This window comes from Pan paniscus, chromosome 10, assembly GCF_029289425.2.
Source record: "Pan paniscus chromosome 10, NHGRI_mPanPan1-v2.0_pri, whole genome shotgun sequence".
Lineage (NCBI taxonomy): Eukaryota > Metazoa > Chordata > Mammalia > Primates > Hominidae > Pan > Pan paniscus.
This window is the reverse complement of record NC_073259.2, coordinates 72,947,447-72,971,230: the sequence shown is the minus strand read 5'-3', so window position 1 is coordinate 72,971,230 and position 23,784 is coordinate 72,947,447. Positions and strand designations below refer to the sequence as shown.

At 34.4% G+C, this 23,784-nt stretch overlaps 1 protein-coding gene across 8 annotated transcripts in view; it reads right to left on the bottom strand.

Moving 5' to 3' along the window:
* SOX5 (SRY-box transcription factor 5) overlaps positions 1-23,784 on the bottom strand; it is a 1,030,759-nt gene that overhangs the window by 312,911 nt on the left and 694,064 nt on the right. For all 8 annotated transcript variants that reach the window (XM_055095845.1, XM_063593159.1, XM_055095846.2 and 5 more), the window contains one exon: positions 2,402-2,612. In XM_055095845.1, the coding sequence (XP_054951820.1) occupies positions 2,402-2,612 (211 nt within the window). The remainder of the gene's footprint in view (positions 1-2,401; positions 2,613-23,784) is intronic.

Genomic DNA, 23,784 nt, shown 5'->3' with positions numbered 1-23,784 from the left:
GAGACAGAGTCTCGCTCTGTTGCCCAGGCTGGTGTGCAGTGGCCCAATCTTGGCTCACTGCAACCTCCCCCTCCCAGATTCAAGCTATTGTCCTGCCTCGGCTGCTCAAGTAGCTGGGACTACAGGCGCACACCACCATGCCTGGCTAATTTTTGTATTTTTAGTAGAGACGGGGTTTCACCATGTTGGCCAAGCTGGTCTCAAACTCCTGAACTCAGGTGATCCACCTGCCACGGCCTCCCAAAGTGCTGGGATTATAGGCATGAGCCACCGTGCCCAGCCTTGGCAGTTATTTCTTTTCAAAGTATATTACTTGGCAGAAGACACACTCATACTATAATTCTAAATGAAATAGGAAGCACAATATTTTAAAAGTACAGATGCTCCTAGACTTATGATAGGGTTATGTCCTTAAACCCTTTGCAACTTGAAAATATCATTAAGCAAAAAATGCACTTAATTCAGCTAACCTACTGAACATCATAACTTAGCCTTGCCTACCTTAAACTTGCTCAGAACACTTATGTTGTTAGTCCACCACAGGGCAAAATCATCTGGCAACACAACGTACTGTGGAGTATCATTGTTTACCCTCTTGATTGCGTGGCTGACTGGCAGCTATGGCTCCCTGCCGCTGCCCAGCAATGAGAGAGAGTATCCTACTGCATACAGGAAAATATCAAAATTCAAAATCTGAAGTATGGTTTTACTGAATGTGTATTGCTTTTGCACCATCTTAAAGTTGATAAATCTTAAGTGGATCCATTGTAAGTTGGGGACCATCTGCATAAAGCTAATCATAAAAAATCAGCAGAATATATGAAAATAAACACTAAAAAACACATCCTAAGGTTAAGAAACCTATTAACCTCATATTAACATTATAAGAAAATAAAAATCACCTGCAGCCATGACTTCATGCAAAAAATTACAATGCAATCAAGTCTATTAAAATGTCAAAAATATCAAAAAATTTCAGATAAGATATCCCACTTTGCATGTCTGTAACTTCCTACACCTTTCAAAGAGGAAGAAAAAAGTTTTTTAAGTTTAGCATATTTCACAAGTATTCTAAACTCAGTTACTGAAGCAGTATAAAAATAATTAAACATTATTGCTGTTTCACACAGGAATAGCTATGACTTCAGGTGATTTTTATTTTCTTCCTTATAATGTTTTATGTTTTTAAAATAATTATTATAAAACTGTCTTATTTTTAATATTAGGAAACAATCCACCATTTTAAACACATAAGGTTGTCTGGATCCCCCTCAACACTGCATTTTTATCTCCATGAGAATAGGAGGACATGTAACAAAATATCCAAAATCTTTGGCTGACAAGAATATCTCTAAAATTCTTTCCAATTCTCAGATCATGAGAACTGCATAAATTTTAACCAAAATCCAGGTCCCAGTTATGCACTTGGTAGGGAACCAGAAATATTTAATTGTCACATGGCTGTCACATATACAGGATAACAGAATTTTGTGTCAGATATCCTGATAATTTACCAGTGTCCTAACAGACTAGAAATGAGCCCAACTTATTGTTACACGGTATACACGCAGTGTATTTTTGTTATAAAGTATGTCTGCACATCATTGTTTATTTGTTTTAAATTTCCATCTGATTGAAACAGGAGGCATGTTCTTGTGTGCAGTATGGCACCCATGCTTAGGATGGACAGAGGTTTAAATAGGAGTTAGTAAGCATGTGTAACATAAAGGATGATTGTCAATTATGCATAAGTTTGTACAATTTGCAACAGTTATTTTATTGGCTTGTTTGCTTTAATTTTAAGATTAGTCCATTTGCCTATCACCTGAAGGTTCCTATCAGGAACTATTAAAGAGATTTAGAGGATAAAATCTTAAAAGAAAGACTTTCTGGAAGTTGAACAAATAGGAACTTAAGCATATCTAAAAGTTAAAGAATCACTAATTTGTAAATATATAATAGTCCTAACCATATTAATTTTTGACTATACAAGAAACAGGATAAGATGTATTAATGTGTAAAGGTTACAAAATGTAGTGAAATTCTACATTAATCCTCAAGGGAAAAAAAAATGGAGAGCAACAAACTAGACTGCAGATATTTGACAAGTAGGTGACTATTCCCGGCTCTGCTGCCACATTCTATTCTTGAATCTTTTTCATGCAACTAATTTACTCATATGTGAAAATAACATCACAACATAAATTAATGATTTAAAAAATTGAGATAGACAGGGCTAAGTGTTTCTGAAAAAAATATACCAACCGTCTTCATAGCAATAGGTTTCCATCTTGCCCAATTTAACTTTAAGAGTATAAATCAAAAAACAAATCAAGAAGTTAAAATCAAAGTATTAAAATCAGGACACAGCACCAACTTTGTTTTCTTTTCCAGTCTTTACCTTCCGGCTCGTTTTTGATGAGCTCTTCCATTTTCCTCTGCTTCAAGGTGTCAACAACATCAGCTAAACTGCCCTTGCGCCTTTCAGGAGTTCCCAGGGCTGTACTAGACAAGGACTCGCCACTCTGTCGCCCACCTTCTTCTGCCTTCTGAGGTGAGGTAGATGAGTTGTGTGGGGCAAATGAAGACATAACTTTATTGCCATCAACTTCCTGAAAGAGAAAGCAAAAGGACAAATAATTGTTTACCTGAAAGAGAAAGCAAAAGGACAAATAATTGTTTACCTGAAAGAGAGAGCAAAAGGACAAATAATTGTTTACCTGAAAGAGAAAGCAAAAGGACAAATAATTGTTTAAAATTCAGTAACTTTACAAAATTGGTTATATGGCTTATTCAGCTGAAAGATTAAAAAGTGAAATGTCACTCTGCAAGAGGCAAAGAAACCAAGAAATTTCAAAAAAGAATAAATTAAGTTTTCATGGTAGTACTAGAGTAAGTCAAAGATCTATTCAAAGGAGAAACCAAAATATGGAGATTCTCTCCTTTAAACTGAGTATAAATGACAATATAGTCTTATACGAAGCCTATATTATTAGATTTGTTTATTTTCCTGCTTTTGTTTGAGAGCCTCGGATTTTCTTATGGGTATTAAATGTAGTGATCATTTGTGTTAAACTTCCTGACTTTGTAATATTTAAACAAATATCATTACACACAATTTATGTTCATTTTCAGTAGCTGCCTCTTCTTGATAATACTCTAATAAAGTTTTAGTTTTTCCACCTCCCTCTCCTTCTTTTAAGAAAGCATCCATCACACAGGTTATTTGACATCAGACAAGAATATTCCAAGTTCAATTCTGCCTATGATGAAGACATTTTCAACTTCATTTGTTACATGAAGCACAGTTTGTCAATACTCTTTGTTATTTTGTATTTTAATCCTCATTTGCCCTAAAAAATAAGGTTTGTTGCAGTTTTTGCTTCTTCATAGTCATGTGGGTATGTGAATAAAAATAATTTATTGTATGGTTCTAAAATGTAAATATCTTTTTATAGTCTATTGTCATTTTCTCACATATTCTAGCACAAATCTGGTAATTTGTATAATATTTGGGGAATATTTTGTATAAAATATATTAAGGTGATTTTTTAGAAATTATCAGGAGGAGTGATAATGAAATGATGAAGAAAAATTAATTTTCCTACTTAAAGATTTTCCTTGTATAGTCTCTTACTTCCATAATCCTTTACCTCTCACAAAACAGACATCTTAAACATAAAGCTGTATCCTAAGATCTTTGAGTCTCACACTAAAAATATTTCTTAATTCTACAACATTAAAAGTTCGCATTAAAATATATTTGAATGTGTGCCTATTTAATATTCAGGATATTAGATTATACCTGCTTGCACATTTCTTCTCTACCTATTTGAGACATAGTAATACAATCTGTTGACTTCCAAAAAGTAACAAATCACACTGATTGATACTCAATATTTTTAAGGTTAATGCAATATTTTTGACTAGCTTAAAAATATGCTAACATACTTGGTTTAAAAACCATCAGTGTAATTTTGAAAAATAGATTAAAAATAGATACGTCAACACAAACATAATCTGTTAATATGTTTTTTTTGTTGTTAAGATATTAGTGAGTACAGGGACAACAGGCTATGTTACAAACATCAGTTTGTTGCATGTGGCTGAGGCATGTGGGGAAGGCAAAAAAAAAAAAAAATGTGCACAACAGAATCTTCCAAATTATAATTCTAAACCTCAAATGGCTTTCATTTCTCACAAACATTACAGAATATGCCTCTGACTAGCACTATGCCTTGAGTGAATATTTTATGGACAAAGTAGCTTATAACATACTTGGATTTAGAAATCAATGTACAAAATGTAACAATTACAAACTCCCGCACGTTAACTGAAGGTACACTTCTGGAATTATTAAAACCTACATAAATATACAAACGCATAAACACACACACACACACACAGCCCTAAAAAGAGCAATCACAAATTCATTCAGTAAATTAATAGGAATGTTTTTATGAATGGTCCATAACACACATTAGCTTAGTTTCATGTGCAAACAGAATATTGCGAAACCTCTGTACTAATTTTCCACAGAAGATCTTCCTTCTCATTTCTTTCCAGGACCAAAAGCAGAAACATCCCAATGTTAGCTACACTTTGAACGTTTCTGTCTATACTCTGCTTTCACATTACATGATGACAAACTTTAGAAACAATAATTGGGCAGCTGACCTTTAATTGCCATAATTGAAAATTACAATGAAATCAAGTCTATTAAAATATCAAAAATATCAAAAATTATCCAGATAAGGTATCCCATTTTGCATATCTCTAACTTTCTACACCTTTCAAAGAGAAAAAGAAATGTTTTAAAGTTTAGTATATTTCACAAGTATTCTAAACTCAGTTGCTGCAGCAGTATAAAAATAAATTAATTAAACATTATTGCTATTTCACACAGGAATATTTATCTTACCACTATTTCACCTGCCTGATTACATTTCAGCCTCTGGCACTGTTAATCTCCTTAACAGTTTTATGTAGTTAACAGCTGTTTCAGTGTGGGACACCGTTGTTCATTTGCATGGTGAATAGCTTGTTAAGGAGTGCTAGCACAGTCTTCAGTCAAGGAAATCCTATCTTTTTCAGAGTTCCTTCCCTGGGATTGCATTTGTCATACATGAAGTAATGATTCCATGTGTCACTTCACTTTGCTGGCAGGTGAAATCAAGAGAACCAGCTAACATAAGCATAAGTGGTCCAGACCAGCAATATCTATTTAATCAAGTTTTGTGAATTCTAAGGGCATACCAGTACTTTGCAAACAAGTTCCCCAAACTGTGATATACGACCTCTAAATTCTAATCATAAAAGAGGTCTCTAAACTTTCAGAATAAAGTTGATAATCTTCCTTTGTTATTTTTGAACAAGTTTTGCTTAACCTTACCCCTTTTGTTATCTTTGCAACCAATAGAAAAAGGGTCTGCCTAACATAGCTGTCCTCATTAAAATATCTTTTTAAAACTGAATTCTTGTTAATTCATTTTAAAGACAGAATATTGCTATGAACACGTCGAAAGAAACATTATTTCAACCTTAATATTTAAACTCTATATGATGTGCTAATTAAGAAGAATTAACTCATTTTATAAAAGAAGAGATTATATGAAATAACCAGATACATGTGTTTCTTTTATTATTCAAGTGACATTTCATCCTTGACTTCTGGCCTTAAGAAACATGTTATTATGCTTACTTATTGGCCTAATAAACTGAAATTAAGTTCATACTTAGAAACATTACATTAATATTCAATCTATCAGATAGTAATTGATAAGAATGATAGCAAATATTTATTGAATACTTTGTATTAGGCACTGCGTAAAGTGCTTTACATGTACTCACTCAATCTTCATGGCAAGCCTGATTATAATTTCCATTTCATAGCTGGATAAACTGAGGCAGAGAGACTGAAGCACAGTATATGCTCAAGGTCACATGACTACCAAAAAGTAGAGTGAAAAATCAGCCCCAACCTATTGGGCTCCAGAGCCCTCATTCTTAACCATAGTGCTATTATACCTCTTTCATCTATGTCTGTATCTACCAATGTTAAGGGTGAACAAGATACTTGTCTTTTTAATAAGTATGAAAATGAGAGGTTTCCACTGCAATACGTTCAAGTCTTAAAGAAAACAAATGAGATATATGCGTTTAAATTAATTAAATCAACCACATTCCAGACTTATAAAGCTCTGTCCATCCAAATATCTACTGGTTCATGTCATATTTTTTAAAATAAATTTTAATGTTTAAAGAATTATTTAAACCAAATATATAGATTTATATTTCTACATGACTAATCAGAGTAATGGTACTCAGTAGTCTATGTTTTTATAACTATCTTTATAAAATTTGTGAGCATCTCCAGCATCCTTTCCAGTAAAATTAAGTTTTCAATTTAGAAAAAAGCTAGTACAGAAGATCTGGACTATCATCAATTAGATTCTCATGAATGCATGTTCAGTAATTTGGGTATTGCATAGAGGTAGCATAAGATGAACTACAGATACACAGAGAACGTACTTTGGTGCTCAATAAATTTTGACATAGTCATGTTCCTCTTCCAGCAATGGGTTGTGATTTATAAAATGTCACCAGGATGGCTGGGCATGGTGGCTCACTCCTGTAATCCCAGCACTTTGGGAGACCAAGGTGGGCGGATCACGAGGTCAAGAGATCGAGACTGTCCTGGCCAACATGGTGAAACCCCGTCTCTACTATAAATACAAAAATTAGCTGGGTGTGGTGGCGCGCACCTGTAATCCCGGCTACTCTGGAGGCTGAGGCAGGAGAATCACTTGAACTCACAAGGTGGAGATTGCAGAGAGCCAAGATTGCGCCAGTGCACTCCAGCCTGGTGACAGAGCGAGACTCTGTCTACAAAAAAAAAAATAAATAAATAAAAAATAAAAAATAAAAATAAATCACCAGGACAAGGTAAAACAAAACTTCAAAAAATATCTTGAAAGCTATAATATTTGGCTATTCCTTAAATTCCATCAAAAGAGGAAAAAAAATATACCTTATAACAAATGTTGAAACTAAATTTCACTACTTGTAATCTCTTCTGCCAAATTAGGAGGTACCAAATTGAATTTAGTTATAGAAAAAATATAGTTATTGTCTAAAGAGCTCTTTCAATTATTTCTCAGGTTATCTGGATTAAAATAATTTTTCATAAAATGTCTGCATGAAACCCTAAACCACACTTACTCCTTTGGGACTACCGATCCCTTGAAGATAGCTATAAATGCTATTTTAAACACATATGCACATGCATAAACACACAGACACACACTCATACAATTGCACGCACAATTTCATATAGTTTTACAGAGTTAATTTTATATGTTCATAGTTCCAGTTATGAACCTCCTCTAGGAAATTCGCCATGAACTCTTATGAACCATGGATTCCAGGTTAAGGAATGTATACCTGACCTAAATATATACCTTCCTAGAAAAATAATATAAGCTCATCAATATAGACAATTAGGTTATTTTAAAAAAGCAGTTGCTTGCAAAAGAAAAATAAAACCTTATCAAGATAAAAGTTTATCCCTTATCAAGATAAAAGTTTATTTAAGGTATATATGTTAATATCTTAAAATTTTACTGCTCTAAAGATAAGCATTTAGAAAGAGATACATATTTTAGTTATTCTTTAAAGAGAAATAAATAGGGCAATCATTGTTTTCTTACTCAGCAATCATCTTGTGATAATACGCACAGAAATCTGAAAAACAAGACAGAATTGCTAACTTCTACAAATGAATTTTGCAATTTTGACAGCAAGTTTTATCAGCTCAATATTCCAATTATTAATGTTCCTAAAAATGAGATGTAAATATAAAAGAGATACATTGAGGCAAAACCAAGTTTAAAAAACTCAATAGAAAACACTAAGAAATTTTCTTTCATTAAGATTATCAAATTAAATACTCTGGGAACAAGATATTGTCAGTTCCCAATACCCACAGAATACAAGTCAGCACTTACAGACAGACCTCTGAAGAGTGTTTGTTATAGTAATGATTATGGATCAAGTCATCCAATTTAAAGCCTTTCCTTAACTTTTGTCTGAAACATAGCTAATTGTACTTAGGTCCAGTAGTTCAAAAAATGAAAAATAACAGAGGTACTTTTGTTTGGGCTATTTCAGTAGTTCACCGAGAGAGAGAGCTTATCACAACTGGTCATCCTTCTATATTTGAAAAAGCCACTGATAATACCTTTGTAAAACTGACAGATCAGCACTTACAACATCAGGGATCCTTAGTGCCTAAACAACTATAGGGTACACTACTTAAGATTATATATTTTAGATGAGTGGGCCTGGAATCTATCTTGGGATAGGGTCAGAAAGCAACATATATGCATTTTTTAAAGTTCTCTGAAGAAGTGTGATGATCAGCGGCTAGGTTGGTATGTAGTGGCCTAATCTAGACCACTTACAAGCAAGTTAAGAGCCAAGTTAGTTTTTAAGGAATGCTTATATTATATATATTCAATATTTTCATATGATTGAAATTCTCTGAAAATTAGTACTTTGAATCCTTAGAAAGATTTATTCATCAGAATATTAAAAATGGATAGAAATTCTAAAATACTTAAATAGGCATCTGCAACCTTTTTTCTCTATGATCTACGGAAAGCTCTAATTTCCTGAACTAATGAGTTCTAATTTTTTCTAACTTTTAAAGAACATTGGAAAAACCTTACAAATTAATTTGTGTCTTTAATGCAGACATAGCACACTCTCGGGGCAGACTGAATATTCTAGACAGTAACAGTCCTCATCAAGTTCAGGTAAAAAGATTATCATTTTATAAAAATGGCCCCATTATACTTCAAAAATATAATCCAGCCCGTATTTCAAACATTTCTTATGTATTTTGGGACAGTGCAAACAGAAGTGAGAACTCTTTAATGTTTTTTTTCAAAGCCTAAAAATATAGACTCTTTTAAAGATTGCTATTCAACAGGATGGAAATTCAGCAGAAGTCTAACTTGGTTTGCATTTCTTTGCCAAGCATTGAGATGAAATGTTAGTTTAGGCTTATATTTAATTACTAATTAGGAAACTAAATAAATATTTAAAAGTGTGTTCTTTAAAAAATGCATTCAAATGGTACTAAACAGCAATAAAGAATGCTAGCATAGTGACAGGTGATTTTTATAAACATGATTCGCAAACGGTGGGCCTCAAAATAATGTCATTGGCATCACCGGGGAACACTTTAAACATTTTTCTCAGGCCTCACCCCAGACTTCCTGAATCAGATGTTCAGGAGGTGGAGCCCAACCAAATCTGAGTTAACAAGCCTTCCATGTGAGACTAAAGTTTGAGAACTACTGTCATAGAAAAAAACTGTTAAGAGCTAAGGAGAGAAAAAGAGGCAGAGAAGGAAAGGGGGGGATGATTAAAAGCTGCAGTGGGGAAGACAGACATCATTAAAGTAATGGGACAAGAATTTGAGAAGAGTGAGAAAAGGTAATATATTCCAGGGGGGAAAAGAAGGATAGTGGGGATGGAGAAGAGTCCGCACACATGCAAAAATTATATATATATATACATATATATATATACACACACATATTGTAAAAGAATGACTTTGAATTTTTTAATAGTCATTTTGGCATTTGTTGAAACACACTTATGTTTCCTGATGTCCTGCTAACTATATAGATTAGGAAATCTCAGATTTATGTCAAAATTGAATTGTGAAAATAGATTGTTTTTAGAAATGCACCAACATTTAGTTTAAATTTATTAATAATTAGATCTCATTTACAATATGAAAATATTATATTTTGTTTTATAAATCACTATCAGATTTACCATCTCATTTAATTATGGTGAATGAAACTGCAAGTTAAGGGCAAATTTTCTGATTATCAGTAAGAGATGCTATAAATAGGAGAAACAGTTTTAAAAATATCTTTATTTTCATGTAGATGGTGCATGGGCAAAAGTGTCTAACGTGTTTTTTTTTTTTTTTTTTTACCCCAAATGCTCCTTCAGAGTATTTGAAAATATTCCTTCAGAATCACACTTGCTAATAATCTCAGAAATGCTGCATTCAAGAATAAAATGTATGTTTTCATGTGCTCTCAAAACCTCTTAATAAGCAAAAGTGGCATTTAGAAAATTGCTAATACATTAACTAATAGAACCTGTAAAAACAAAGAACATTTTGTGCTGTGACAGCCTCATTATCTTCCTGCAGATGATATGTGCTCTGTGTCTTAGTTATGTTTAAACATCTAGCAAATACACTTTAAGACATTTGATGATCTCTTCCCTGAGTGAGCAAAGACCAACCATAAGATGTGTCTAAACAAAAGTTAGACTACAAATCAAAACATTTCCTTTTAACATTTGTAATAAATTTAACATTTATTGTAACTAGCCACTGATTAGATATAATTTTTCTGTCATTCTCCTAAATCTCTAGAACCTTTTTATTGTTGTTTTTAGTAAACTTGACTAAATATCTATTCACTCTATGTGTCTGAAGGAAGAAATAAGATATAAGGAATTTCTCAAATTTTCATCTGTATTCTGTACCAAAATTTTTAATAGAGTTGCTTAAGTATAGAAAATTGAGGAAATGACTTACTTTTATCCCACATAGCAATAAATGTAGTTTTTTAATACAGAGCATTCACTCAGTAAAGAAGCTAAATGTTTGCTAGCACTGCTTATAACTGGAAACTGACTATGTCTTCACTAACAAATAAAATAGATTGTGGTCCTCCCATGCAGTAAAATATAATGGCAGCAAAGCAGTATAAAGCAGTTGTTAAGAAACTGGAGGCAGAAGTCAGGATATTTGGGTCAAGGACAGGCTCTGTTATTTATAATCTGTATTATACAGTTATATTATACAGTTATATATAATTGTATAATCTAGGGCAATTGTCTAAACTCTCTAAGCCTGTTTCCTCATCTAGAAAATGGGATAAGTGAAAATTAATTCATATGTATATGATTTATCTCCAAAATTTAACACTAATGAAAATAAACTTTTTAAAAAGGAAATATTATTTCATTCACTCTATTTTCTCTTTCATTTATATAATAAAATGTTTTGAACACTAACTTGCAGGGCAGCATAAAGATGGGTTAAGCACAGAGAATTTGAAGCCAAATAGCTTTGGTTCAAATCCTGGTTCCATCATTCACCAGTTGTGTGACCTTGGACAAGTCACACACATACAAGTCAATCCTTGTATGCCTCAATTTTCTCATCTGCAAAATGGGGATAATATTAGCATCTAATACCTCACTGGGTTGCTAGAGGATTATAAGTTAAAATATAATGAGTTATATGAGCTGGGGTATTACATAAGTTAATAATATGTGTTATGAGCTATAAAATTCATAAAATGGCAACAAATATTACAAGAGCTATATAAGTGTTTGTTAAAATAAGTGTGCTTCCAGGCATATTAGCCTATAAAGATGAATAAAACATAGAATATACAAAAACAAATAAAGAAAAAAATAGACCGTTTACCAGAAAAGCAAAGAAAAAACATATTAGGAGGAGAAAAGCCCTTTCTTTCACCCACCCTGCCAAATATAGAATATGCCTATACAAGCAGTTTTTATAGTTTTTCTGCTAAAATCAAACTCTATCTAGGGAAAGATTTTTTTAATAATTTAAAATATATTTAATGTGGCCCATTTTTAAAGATAACCTAATACAAACTTTTCTTTTGTTTTTAAGAGAATAAAAGGTATTCCACAAAATGCCATACAGCATTAGTAGGCTTTTACCTCTGTTGCATATTCAATTTTCAAATTTCACAGTTTCATGGTTCTCTACAAAGTGATAACTCAGGGAAACAATCAAAGAAAAGATGTTCAGTTACTACTCATTATGAAATAAAACTGTTAAAAGTGAAAGTTTGAAAAAAATGAAGAGTAATGGATTGTTTGTGATAAATACATGACACCAATTACTTTTTATGTCATGTTTCTGTTTTTCTCTTTCTTTTTCTGAGATGTGCACATCAAGCTCTTTCTTTCTTTGTGAGGACATCAGCTCCACTAGACTGTCTGGCAAATAAATCCTTATTTTCTTACAGGAAAAATATGAAACAACAATAGTAATACGAGGAAGGATACTATCAAGTACAAATTCTCCATTTTTGCTATTTCTCTCTGCTATGCTCCAGCAGCACCTTGAAACACATTCTTCAGGGAATTTCTCTGAGAATTATAAAAGAAAAAGTCTGTAAAACATATGCCTTCTCACTGTATCAGGCTAATTTCATAGCCTAAAATCAGTCCGCTCTGTTACGCCACCACACTAGTCCTCCCTTTAAAAAAGAGCTAAAGACCTATTTTTCTATACTAATTAAGACTCTCAATAGAGAACTATGTTTAGGGCAAAAGAATCTTTTTGTGAAAGAAACCTTTAACATGAACTGACATTAGGCAGTGAGTTGAGAAATAAGAAGCACAAGTTTCAGTTCTCAGTCTAAAAGTAATGGTAAGGTATTAAACAGTCCACAGACTCTTACAAAATTTCCCAACTAGCCAAATTACTTATTCACACTATAAAGCAGAATTTCCTGAACCCACTTTAGCGGGCCCATAAGGACCATCCCACAGCACACACAATCACTGAGATAGTCATTCTTACTGTAAAATATTAGGTTCTCTGCAAAGATTATATTCATGTAGTTTACATGAGCAATGCTATACACAGATTTTGTCAGTCTTAGAGTTTTAAAGGACATAAAAAGCACCTTTACATTATTAGGCATTTTCTTGATGAGATACACAAAATCTGTTCATTCACTTACGTTTCAGTCAAAATATAGCTACCAGTTTTGGAGTTCTTAAAGGCACTGTTGCAAATGTTCTATGGACTTTTAACAAATAATTCTCAGAGAAATTCCCTGAAAAATGTTATTGCTATTTAACATATGATGAAATTAAAGTTCTAAAAGTAGTTTACCCAAAATAATAGTAGGAAATGGTAAATTGGAGAATTAAACCTAAGATTCAATTCTAAACTCCTTGCTGTGGTCATCATTAAGCTTCCTCAACTGATTCAGGTGCTGCAAGATACGCTAAAGGTATAAGAAAATAAAGCTGGTTTTCTCTCTCTTCAAAGAGTTTAAAATTAAATTTGAGAGGCACTGAAATGCACCTGAAATAATTAGTAATCATAACAACTATAATAAGTACTAATTTTTAGAGTAGCAAATTATACATGCAAAAGAAGTTTAGAGAAGAGAGAATGCTAGAAATCAAAGAAAAATGGAAAACTTCGTATCATAGTACTAATCACACTCTTTTAGGATTGTTCATTTAATTTTCTTTCTATACCATGAAGACAGGGAACATGTCTGATTATTCACACACACACTATGCCTTGTTATTAATGTTCCATAAATTCATATTGAGTTAATTATTAATTTATTAAATCTTCATGTATAGAGATTCACTTAGTTTAAGCCTAGAAGAAATAAGTGAAGAGGAAAAGATACAGAGCATTCCCAGAGGCACCACCCAGGAAATTTTACAGTGCATATACACACACACTACAGTGAAGGAAGTGGCTTAACCAAAAGAAATGAAGAAATAATAAATAGAAGACTAACATAGGAGAGTCATTTCATGAAGGGTCATGAAAGTCAAGTAGGGTAGTTTACATTTGACCTAGCAGGCAATGGAGAACTATTGTTGATCTACAGTGAGTGATTCTATTAAAGTAGCTTGTTAGGAAGATTAGTCTAGCAGTGGTATGTAGAATTAATTGGGTATAGGAGAAAGTAAAGATCTCCACTGAATAGGAAACTGTTACCATGACACATATGTGACAATAAAAGGCCTTCCACTAGATTGTAGCAGTGGGAGTTGAAAAGAACCATCAAATCTATCTGTCATCTGTGATTATCAACTGTTTTGGAAAATAGGTTACACTCAGAAAGGAGCTTTTCCAAACCTTATATATTCAGATTATTTTTGTTCACATTCCAGAGTACATTGCCCTTCCCTCTTCATCCATAGCCTAGTGATAGTTACTTCTATAGGGACAATGACAGGAATGTGTAAGGCATATGGAAAAAGGCTAATAGCCACTTTTAGATGGTTAGATACTCTATACACAATGTGTGATAATCGATGACAGTGTACTTAGGGAGTTTTTTCTTTTTCTTTTTTTTTTTTTTGAGGTGGAGTCTTGCTCTGTAGCCCAGGCTGGAGTGCAGTGGCACGATCTTGGCTCACTGCAACCTCCCCCTCCCAGGTTCAAGCGATTCTCCTGCCTCAGCCTCCTGAGTAGGTGGGATTACAGGTGCCTGCCACCACGCTTGGCTAATTTTTTGTATTTTTAGTAGAGACGGGGTTTCGCCATATTGGCCAGGCTGGTCTTGAACTCCTGACCTCAGGTGATCTGCCTGCCTCGGCCTCCCAAAGTTCTGGGATTACAGGCATGAGCCACCATGCCCAGCCAAGAGTTTTTTTAATTTGTAATTTAATATGCCTGTGTGTGTGTGTGTGTGTGTATATATACAAGGCAGGTACATATATGTGCACTTTGTTGTTTTTTTGTTTGTTTTTTTACAATGTATGTTACTTTCCTATGAGAAGTGCTAAAAAATAATAATAATAAATCACTAATTAAACTTAAGAGCCTCTGCACAGCAAAAGAAACTATCAACACAGTAAAAAGACAACCTACAGAATGGGAGAAAATATTTGCAAACTATGCATCTGACAAAGGTCTAATATCCAGCATCTATAAGGAACTAAAATTAACAAGAGAGAAACAAACAGCCCTATTTAAAAGTGGGCACGGGACATGAACAAACACTTCTCAAAAGAAGACGTACATGCACCCAACAAGCATATGAAAAAAGCTCAATATTACTGATCACTAGAGAAATTCAAATAAAAACCACAGTGAGATACTATCTCACACCAGTCAGAACGGCTATTATTAAAAAGTCAGAAAGTAACAACAGGTGCTGGTGAGGTTGCAGAGAAGAGGGAACCCTTATACACTGTTGGTGGGAGTGTAAATTAGTTCAACCATTGTGGTAAGTAGTATGGTGACTCCTCAAAGAACTAAAGCCAGAACTACCATTTGACTCAGCAATCCTATTACTGAGTATATACCCAGAGGAATACAAGGCATTCTACAGAAACCTGCATGTGAATGTTCATTGCAGCACTGTTCACTGTTGCAGGAAGTCAGGGACCCTGAACAGAGGGACCGGCTGAAGCCATGGCAGAAGAACATAAACTGTGAAGATTTCATGGACATTTATTAGTTCCCCAAATTAATACTTTTATAATTTCTTATGCCTGTCTTTACTGCAATCTCTGAACATAAATTATGAAGATTTCATGGACATTTATCACTTCCCTAATCAATACTCTTATAATTTCCTATGCTTGTCTTTAATCTCTTAATCCCATCATCTTCATTAGCTGAGGATGTATGTCACTTCAGGACTCTGTGATGATTGCGTTAACTGTACAAATTGTAAAACATGTGTGTTTGAACAATATGAAATCAGGGCACCCTGAAAAAGAACAGAATAACAGTGATTTTCAGGGAACAAGGAAAGATAACCATAAGGTCTGGCTGCCTGCGGGGTCGGGCAGAATACAGCCATATTTTTCATCTCACAGAGAGCCTATAGATGGACATATGAGTAGGAGAACTATCACTGAATTCTTTTTCCAGCAAGGAATATTAATAATTGATAACCCTGGGGAAGGAATGCATTCCCAGGGGTAGGTCTACAGACGACCGCTCTGGGAGTGTTTGTCTTATGCAGTTGAGATAAGGGCTGAAATACGCTCTGGTCTCCTGCAGTGCCCTTCAGGCTTACTAGGATTGGGAAATTCCAGCCTGGTGAATTCTAGTCAGACCAGTTATCTGCTCTCGAACCCTGTTTCCTGTTAAGATGTTTATCAGGACAACACGTGCCCAGTGGGACATGGACCCTCATCAATAATTCTAATTTCACCCTTGCCTTGTGATCCTGCTCTGCCCCTCTGCCTTGTGATCTTTTATTGCCCTCTGAAGCATGTGATCCCTGTGACCTACTCTGTATTCATACACCCCTCCCCTTTTGAAATCCCTAATAAAAACTTGCTGGTTTTGTGGCTCAGGTGGGCATCACGGAACCTGCTGATATGTGATGTCACCCCTGGAGGCCGAGCTGTAATACGTCTCTCTTTATCCTCTTTCTCTTTATTTCTCAGACCGGCCGACACTTAGGGAAAATAGAAAAGAACCTACATTGAAATATTGGGGACTGGTTCCCCCAATAGTTCACAATAGAAAAGACATGGAATTAACCTAAATGCCCATAAATGACTGGATAAAGAAAATGTGGCACAAATATACCACAGAATATTATGCAGCCATAAAAAAGAATGAGATCATGTCTTTTGAGGGAATAAGAATGAAACTGGAGGCTATCATTCTTAGCAAACTAAAGCAGAAACAGAAAACCAAATTCTGCATGTTCTCACTTATAAGTGGAAGCTAAATGATAAGAACTTATGAACACAAAGAAAGAAACAACAGACACTGAGGTCTTCTTGGGGGAAAACGGTGGGAGGAGGGAGAGGAGCAGAAAAGATAACTATTGGGAACTGAGCTTAATACCTGGATGATGTAATAATATGTACAACAAACCTCCATGACATGTGTTTATCTGTGTAACAAACCTTCACATGTACCCCCAAACCTAAAATAAATTAAAAAAAAAAGAATGCTAAAAATATGTTCCCAATCCTAGAGACAATTTGAAAGAAGCAATGATAAGATTAAGCAACTTGAAAATAATCAGAAAAAAAAGAGTCAAAGATAAACATGGTTTTTGCTTGGGAAGTTGAAACAATGATTATGGTATTGACAAAAACAGATTGGTTAGCAAACAGAGATAATGTTTTAAATAGAATTGGTATGTCTAGTAAATTTCAATAAGTCCGCCCAACTAAATTAGTTTATAAATTGAGCATTAGTCCTGGTTTCTGACCCCGGGACTTTAAGAGATGCCATATAATCTCCCTCAGGAAATTCAATTGTTTGAGATCTTTAAATTTGTATATGGAACATCTAAAGGTAGATGTGCCTACAAAAGGCAGGTGAAAAAATAAAGGCTGTAAAATAATGACTTATGAAGCATTTATTTCCAGTGAATGATTAAATGCACTTCAGGTCATAAGCTCTTCAAGAGTATCCACAGGGAGAAGAGCAAATGGCCAAGCCCTCTTCACCTATGCCTAAAAATGGCAGTTATAAGAGAGTAACACCTTCTCCTTCACTGACTTGGGTCTGCCCTGTACATTTTTGAAAGTTTATCATTATTTACAACTAGATTTTGAAAAACAAAGTATATTTTGTAAAAAAAAAAAAAAACAAAAAAAACCCCTGCCAACATAGAAATAATAATGAGCACCTATAGAATATGCCAAACAGAGAGAGAAATAGGAAAATGAGAAGGCTCTAGAACAACAAAGTAAGAATCAAAGATTTTAGTTACTCCAGGAAGACTAAAGCATGACAAAAAGATATCATTGTAAAACTAAGGGATAAAATGAGAAACTGAAGCAACTTTCCCTTACTGACAATGAATGGGCTCTCAGAACGCTGTGTGTCCTGCCTCTAAAATCTCTGCCACATCAATGTTAGAATAAAGGGGGAAAATGAAATGTGTCAATATAAAAAAAGTTTTTCAGAATCCTACTGCTGTTTATTGCTTTATTGAGTTGTGACTACAGGTGACAGTATTTTCATTCCCATTAAGAAATTACTTTGTCATGGAAACTTGGTGAAGTTATATATTGGTGAATATAAAAATAAAATTGCATTTAAGTTATACTAAATCCTATGGAGTATAAAGAGGAGATACATAATTTTGAATTTTGGACAGATGTTTCCACTTCTACAATTCTACCTGAATTCCTGTTTTCTGAATATCTTTGGATATTTCTGCTATCCCAAAGTGCTCTGGCTTGGTGCTCAATAACCCTTAAAAATGCCGATTCATAATAAAAGTATTTACTCTTTATATTCCCAGATTCAAGAGAATACAAGCTCTATTTATGTTATAAAGCTACATTGTTTGGCTAATGGAGCTCAATTTAAAGAGTCATTTTCTTTAAGTCTCAAACTTACTAAGACTGAGTCTCAAGATGGGAAACAACCAGGTACTGCTATGCTTACCAGCTTTGAGGTGATTCACATTTAGAGGCTCCTTACAAAAGTCCTTTGCTATCTATTCATTATACTTAGCAACATCAAATGGGAAAAATAATTAAAAAGCTCCTATTGAACACCTAGAGACCTTGAACATAGACGGGGGTAAACACAAAGACAGAATATTTGGTTACAAGAGTCACACTTCATGTTTTTAATTAATTATACATTTTTGGGTTTTCTATTCTTTCCCTTCTATTCCCTCGGTTCTAACAGAAGTATACACTTACATGTATATATTTCATTAAGAGGAAATGAAAGGGTTGTCTTTAGTTAAGATGTTTCCATTCACAGAGACTATGCATTTAAAAAATAAATTGCCTGAATAAATTCAATTATCTAGAGAAGCAAAGGGAATCACATGCAAATGACATAATATGAAGAGGCCATTCCAACAGCTTCATGTTTATTTTTATTGTTTCAGTCAGTGGAAGGGAAAGGCTGTCAAAAATGTAACATCTCTTCCTTTTTAAAGGCCCCATGTCTCTGATACTGAAAATTGCATGAGCAATAATATTGAGAGAAGAAATCTGTCTACTATTGAAAATAGGAGCAGGTTCAGATTCTCTCCAACTTACCGCCAGCACACAAGCGGGCCACCATACTCCTTGGTTGTATTTTGCCTACAAAAAGCAAAGACTACTTAATCTGCAAGTAGTCCAGATCAATCTGGCCAACGAAGACTGGCTTTAAAAAACAGTGTATCTTAAAAGCAACTAATAAATCCACTTATGTTAAATTTGCCTAAAACATGACTGTTCTGTCTCTGACATCAGCATTGTAAGTAGTATGTGCCATATATGACTTTATCAGAAGGGACTCTAGCCTTGTACATTCCAATGAATAATAATTTACGTTTTGCCTTATTCTTTCAATCTGACAAAAATAAATGAAGATTTAGGCTGACTTTGTAATAGGTTCTTACTGAAAATCTCTGGCTTTTTACACTGAATTTACGTGCTACCTGAGTTCTCTTGAAGCGTGAATGTACCAAGTAAATGTGGCATATGTTTGTATTTTCTTGCCAATTCCAAATTCATTCATTCAAATCACTCACTGTAGGCCAAATTCTTATCCAATTCCACAGAGCCACCGATTTTCCTAGAAGTGAATAACAGCTTTGTGCAAGGAAACAGGGATGTCAATAGCAGGTCTGTTGGAAGAACTATGCAACTAGTAGACAGGATAAGAATTTGACCACAGGGTTTCTTGAGTGTGGTAGAATAGAGTTTGAAATGACCTAAATGATGAAGCTTTCAACACTTTCACTTGGGGGTCAATCCCAAACCCTGACAATTTGAATATTGCGAATTTTTCATTTTCTACTCAGTATATGTCTTTCTTTTTACTTTTTCCATGGCAATATTGTATACTACTTTGACTGTAACACGGGTTAGCTAATTCTTTCCATCTATATATGTGTGTTACAATGCTCTTTATCATGATTAACCTCAGACTGCATTCAGAACCTAAGAATATATTCTGGAAAAAAATTACTAAATTTATTAATGTGACAATCACTATATGATATTTTAGAACGCTATTTCTTTGATTCTTTCTAACAGACCTATGAGGTAGGAAATATGATCAATGCTTTTACACACAGAGAAAATGAGTTCAAGCCATGGCTTCAAGTTAAATAACAAACAATTTCAATCCACATCTCTGATTCCTTTGAATGTGCCTTTAACTATTGTGTCATATGGCTTCTCATCAGAATAAAATACTTAATTGTTTTAATTTTACTAACCTTACTCAATTTTCTCTTTAAAGTTTGTTTTATCCCTATATATGTCATCTCTCAATACCATATGATGTTTCTGATACTCTAGTTTGGTTTCCTAAGGTACTTAACATCTTCAACTTTCTATACTACTTATAATTGGCTACATCTTACATTTCAATTTTCTTAACTTGTACTTCCAAATGAAAATTAAGCAATTTTGTCAACTCCTAAATAACATTTTAAACACACTACACACACACACACACACACACACACACACACACACTCTGAAATAAAGTACGGTCACAAAATATGTTAATCATGTCCCTACTTTTTGAAAAGCACTATCCTGAGTCCTAGAAGGAATAAAAATACAGGCACCTTGTTTTATGGCACTCTGCTTTACTGTGCTCCATAAATATAGCTTTTTTTTTTTTTAACAAATTGAAAGTTTGTGGCAACCGTGCATTAAGCAAGTTTATTGGGATCATTTTTCCAGCATGTCTCTGTGTCACATTTTGGTAATTCTTGCAATATCCCCTACTTTTTCATTATAATTATATCTACTTGGTGATCTGTGCTCAGTAATCTTTGATGTTTGTATTGTAATTGCTTTGGAGCACCACTAACCGCACCCATATAAGATGGTGAACTTAGTAAATGCTGTATGTGTTCTGACTACACCACTGACTGTCTATTTTCCCATCTCTCTCCCTCTACTCAGGCGTCCCTATTATCTGAGACACAATATTGAAATTAGGCCATATATTAACCATACAATGGCCTCTAAGGGTTCAAGTAAAAGGATGGGTTGCACGTCTTTCACTTTAAATCAAAAGCTAGAAATTATTATACTTAGTGAGAAAGGCATGTGGAAAGCAGAGATAGGCCAAAAGCTAGGCCTCTTGCACCATAGTTAGCCAAGTTATGGATGCAAAGAAAAGGTTCTTGAAGGAAATAAAAGTAATACTCCACTCAACACACAAATGATAAGAAACCAAAACAGCCTTATCGTTAATATAAAGTTGTATTGGTCTGGAGAGAAGATCAGAGCAGCCACAAAATTCATTTAAGCCAAACCCTAATCCAGAACAAGACCCTAACTCTCTTCAATTCCATGAAGGCTGAGAGAGGTGAGGAAGCTGTAGAAGAAAAGTTGAAAGCTAGCAGAGGTTGGCTCATGAGATTTAAGGAAAGAAGCCATCTTCATAAGATAATAATGCAAAATGAAGCAGAATGTGCAGATATATAGAAGCTGCAGCAAGTCATCCAGAAGACCTAGCTCTGATAATTGATGAAAGTGGCTATATGAAAACACAGATTTTCAGTGGAGACAAAACAATCTTCTATTGGAGGGAGACACACCATCTAAGACTTTCATAGTGAGAATGAAGAAGTCAGTGCTTGGCTTCGACGCTTCAAACAACAGCCTGACTCTCCTGTTAGGGGTTAGTACATCTTAAAGTTAATGGTGACATTAAGTTGAAGCCAATGTTTATTTACCATTCTGAAAATGCTAGGGCCCTAAAGAATTATGCTAAATCGGCTCTGTCTTTTGTCTATAAATGGAACAATAAAGCTTAGATGACAGCATATCTGTTTACAACATGGTTTACTATTTTAAGCCCACTGTTGAGACCTACTTCACAAAAAGAGAGATTCATTTAAAAATATTACTGCTCATTGACAACGCACCAAGTCACCCAGAAGCTCTGCTGGATATGTACAGGGAAACAAATGTTGTTTTCATGCCTGTTAACACAATATCCATTCTGCAGCCCATGGATCAGGAAGTCATTTTGACTTTCAAGTCTTATTATTTAAGAAATACATTTTGGGGCCAAGCACGGTGGCCCACACCTGTAATCCCAGCACTTTGGGAGGCTGAGGTGGGCAGATCACGAGGTCCAGAGATCAAGACCACCTTGGCTAACATGGTGACACCCCATCTCTACTAAAAATACAAAAAATTAGCTGGGCTTGGTGGCACGTGCCTGTAGTCCCAGCTACTCGGGAGGCTGAGGCAGGAGAATCACTTGAACCCGGGAGGTGGAGGTTGCAGTGAGCCGAGATCACACCACTGCATTCCCGCCTGGGTGACAGAGTGAGACTCCGTCTCAAAAAAAAAAAAAAATACATTTTGTAAGGCTATTGCTGCCATATATAATGATTCCTCTGATGTATCTTGGCAAAATAAATTTAAAAACTTCTGGAAAGGTTTCATCATTATAGATACAATTAAGAACATTCGTGATGCAAGGGAGGAGGCCAAAATTTCAGCATTAAGAGGAGTTTGAAAGAAATTGATTTCAAGCCTCATGGATGACTTTGTGGGGCTCAAGACTTCAGTGGAGGAAATTATTACGGATGTGGTAAAAATGGCAAGAAAACTGGAATCAGAAGCAGAGCCTGAAGATGTGACTGAATTGCTACAATCTCATGATAAAACTTGAATGAATGAGAAGTTACTTATAGATGAGCAAAGAAAGTGGTTTCTTGAGATGGAATCTACTCCTGATGAAGATCCTGTGAACACTGTTGAAGTAACAACAAAGTATTTAGAACATTCCATATCTCTGAGGTATACCTGTGTATACAAACATTTACATATACATGTACACTATGGCATTAGTATAACATAATAGCTATACACACATATGCATATACAAAGGAAAGGTAACTATGTTAATTTCAGTAATATATATTTATGATTTGGGCAATGAAAAAAGATTCTAATATATGGATTTTTAAATATATGGAATAGTCTAGATTGTAACTAAAGAGTTTTAAAGTACATATAATTTGTTATGAACAAGTAGATGTTAGTAATGCAAAAGTGTCCAAAACAGCTCTGTGAGTGTTTTGCCACCAATCCAAATTTAGGAGTAAGCCTCTGTCACTAGGAGAGGCATCCAGGTCATCTTTAAAACTTCTGACTAGTTAATCTCTTGAATGATGCCTGTTAACACTTCATTTCTTGTCCATTGCCGTTTCATATCCAAAGCAATATTCTCTTTATTGTGGTAGTGTGGAACTGAGCCTACAACGTCTCCAAGATATGCCTATAATCTAATAGTGAAATCCAAAGTTTTTAATAACCTCCTCAATACATTTGAGACTACTGAACAGTACTTTTCCTAGCTTTCTGATGGCCTACCGTCTACTGGTTTTTCATCCTTCTCTGAGGCATTGCCAGTTTTCATCTTCAATTCTCTAAAATAAATTTAATGGCCATAACAAGTTCTGATTTGAGCATATAAAGACCTCATTTCTTTCTAATTTCCCTTTTGGGGATTTGATCTTGACATTGTGTTGCTGAAGATGTTTCTTCAGCTTCCACCTAGCTTTCAGGAAAAACTTGGAACTCTTTGAACAATGTGCACACTCAATTTATCTTCACTCTCCACTCCACTTAGTAATATAACCATAAGTCCTTGCTTTCCCCTGGCCATGCGTTCCTTATTTTCTCAACTCCATGCCTCTCCTCAAAAAACTTCAAGCTTTAAAACATGGCATAGGTTTACTTCCTTGGGGAATTATATATTCTCAATAAATATTTGTGGAATTAATGACTCTTGAAATCTACAATTTCAAATCTCATCTCATATACACAGGTAAGTTTCACATTTCCATCTCATGGAAGAGAGGTTTTAATCACATAGTTCCATTAGTCCATTTTCCACCTAAATATCTCCTGTGTCAAACCCAACAATGATAATGTTAACTCAGAATTCTGTCACACAAACCTGTTGTTCTTTTTGGCTTATGTTTCCCCTCCTTAAAGTGCTACCAACATTTTCCCAGT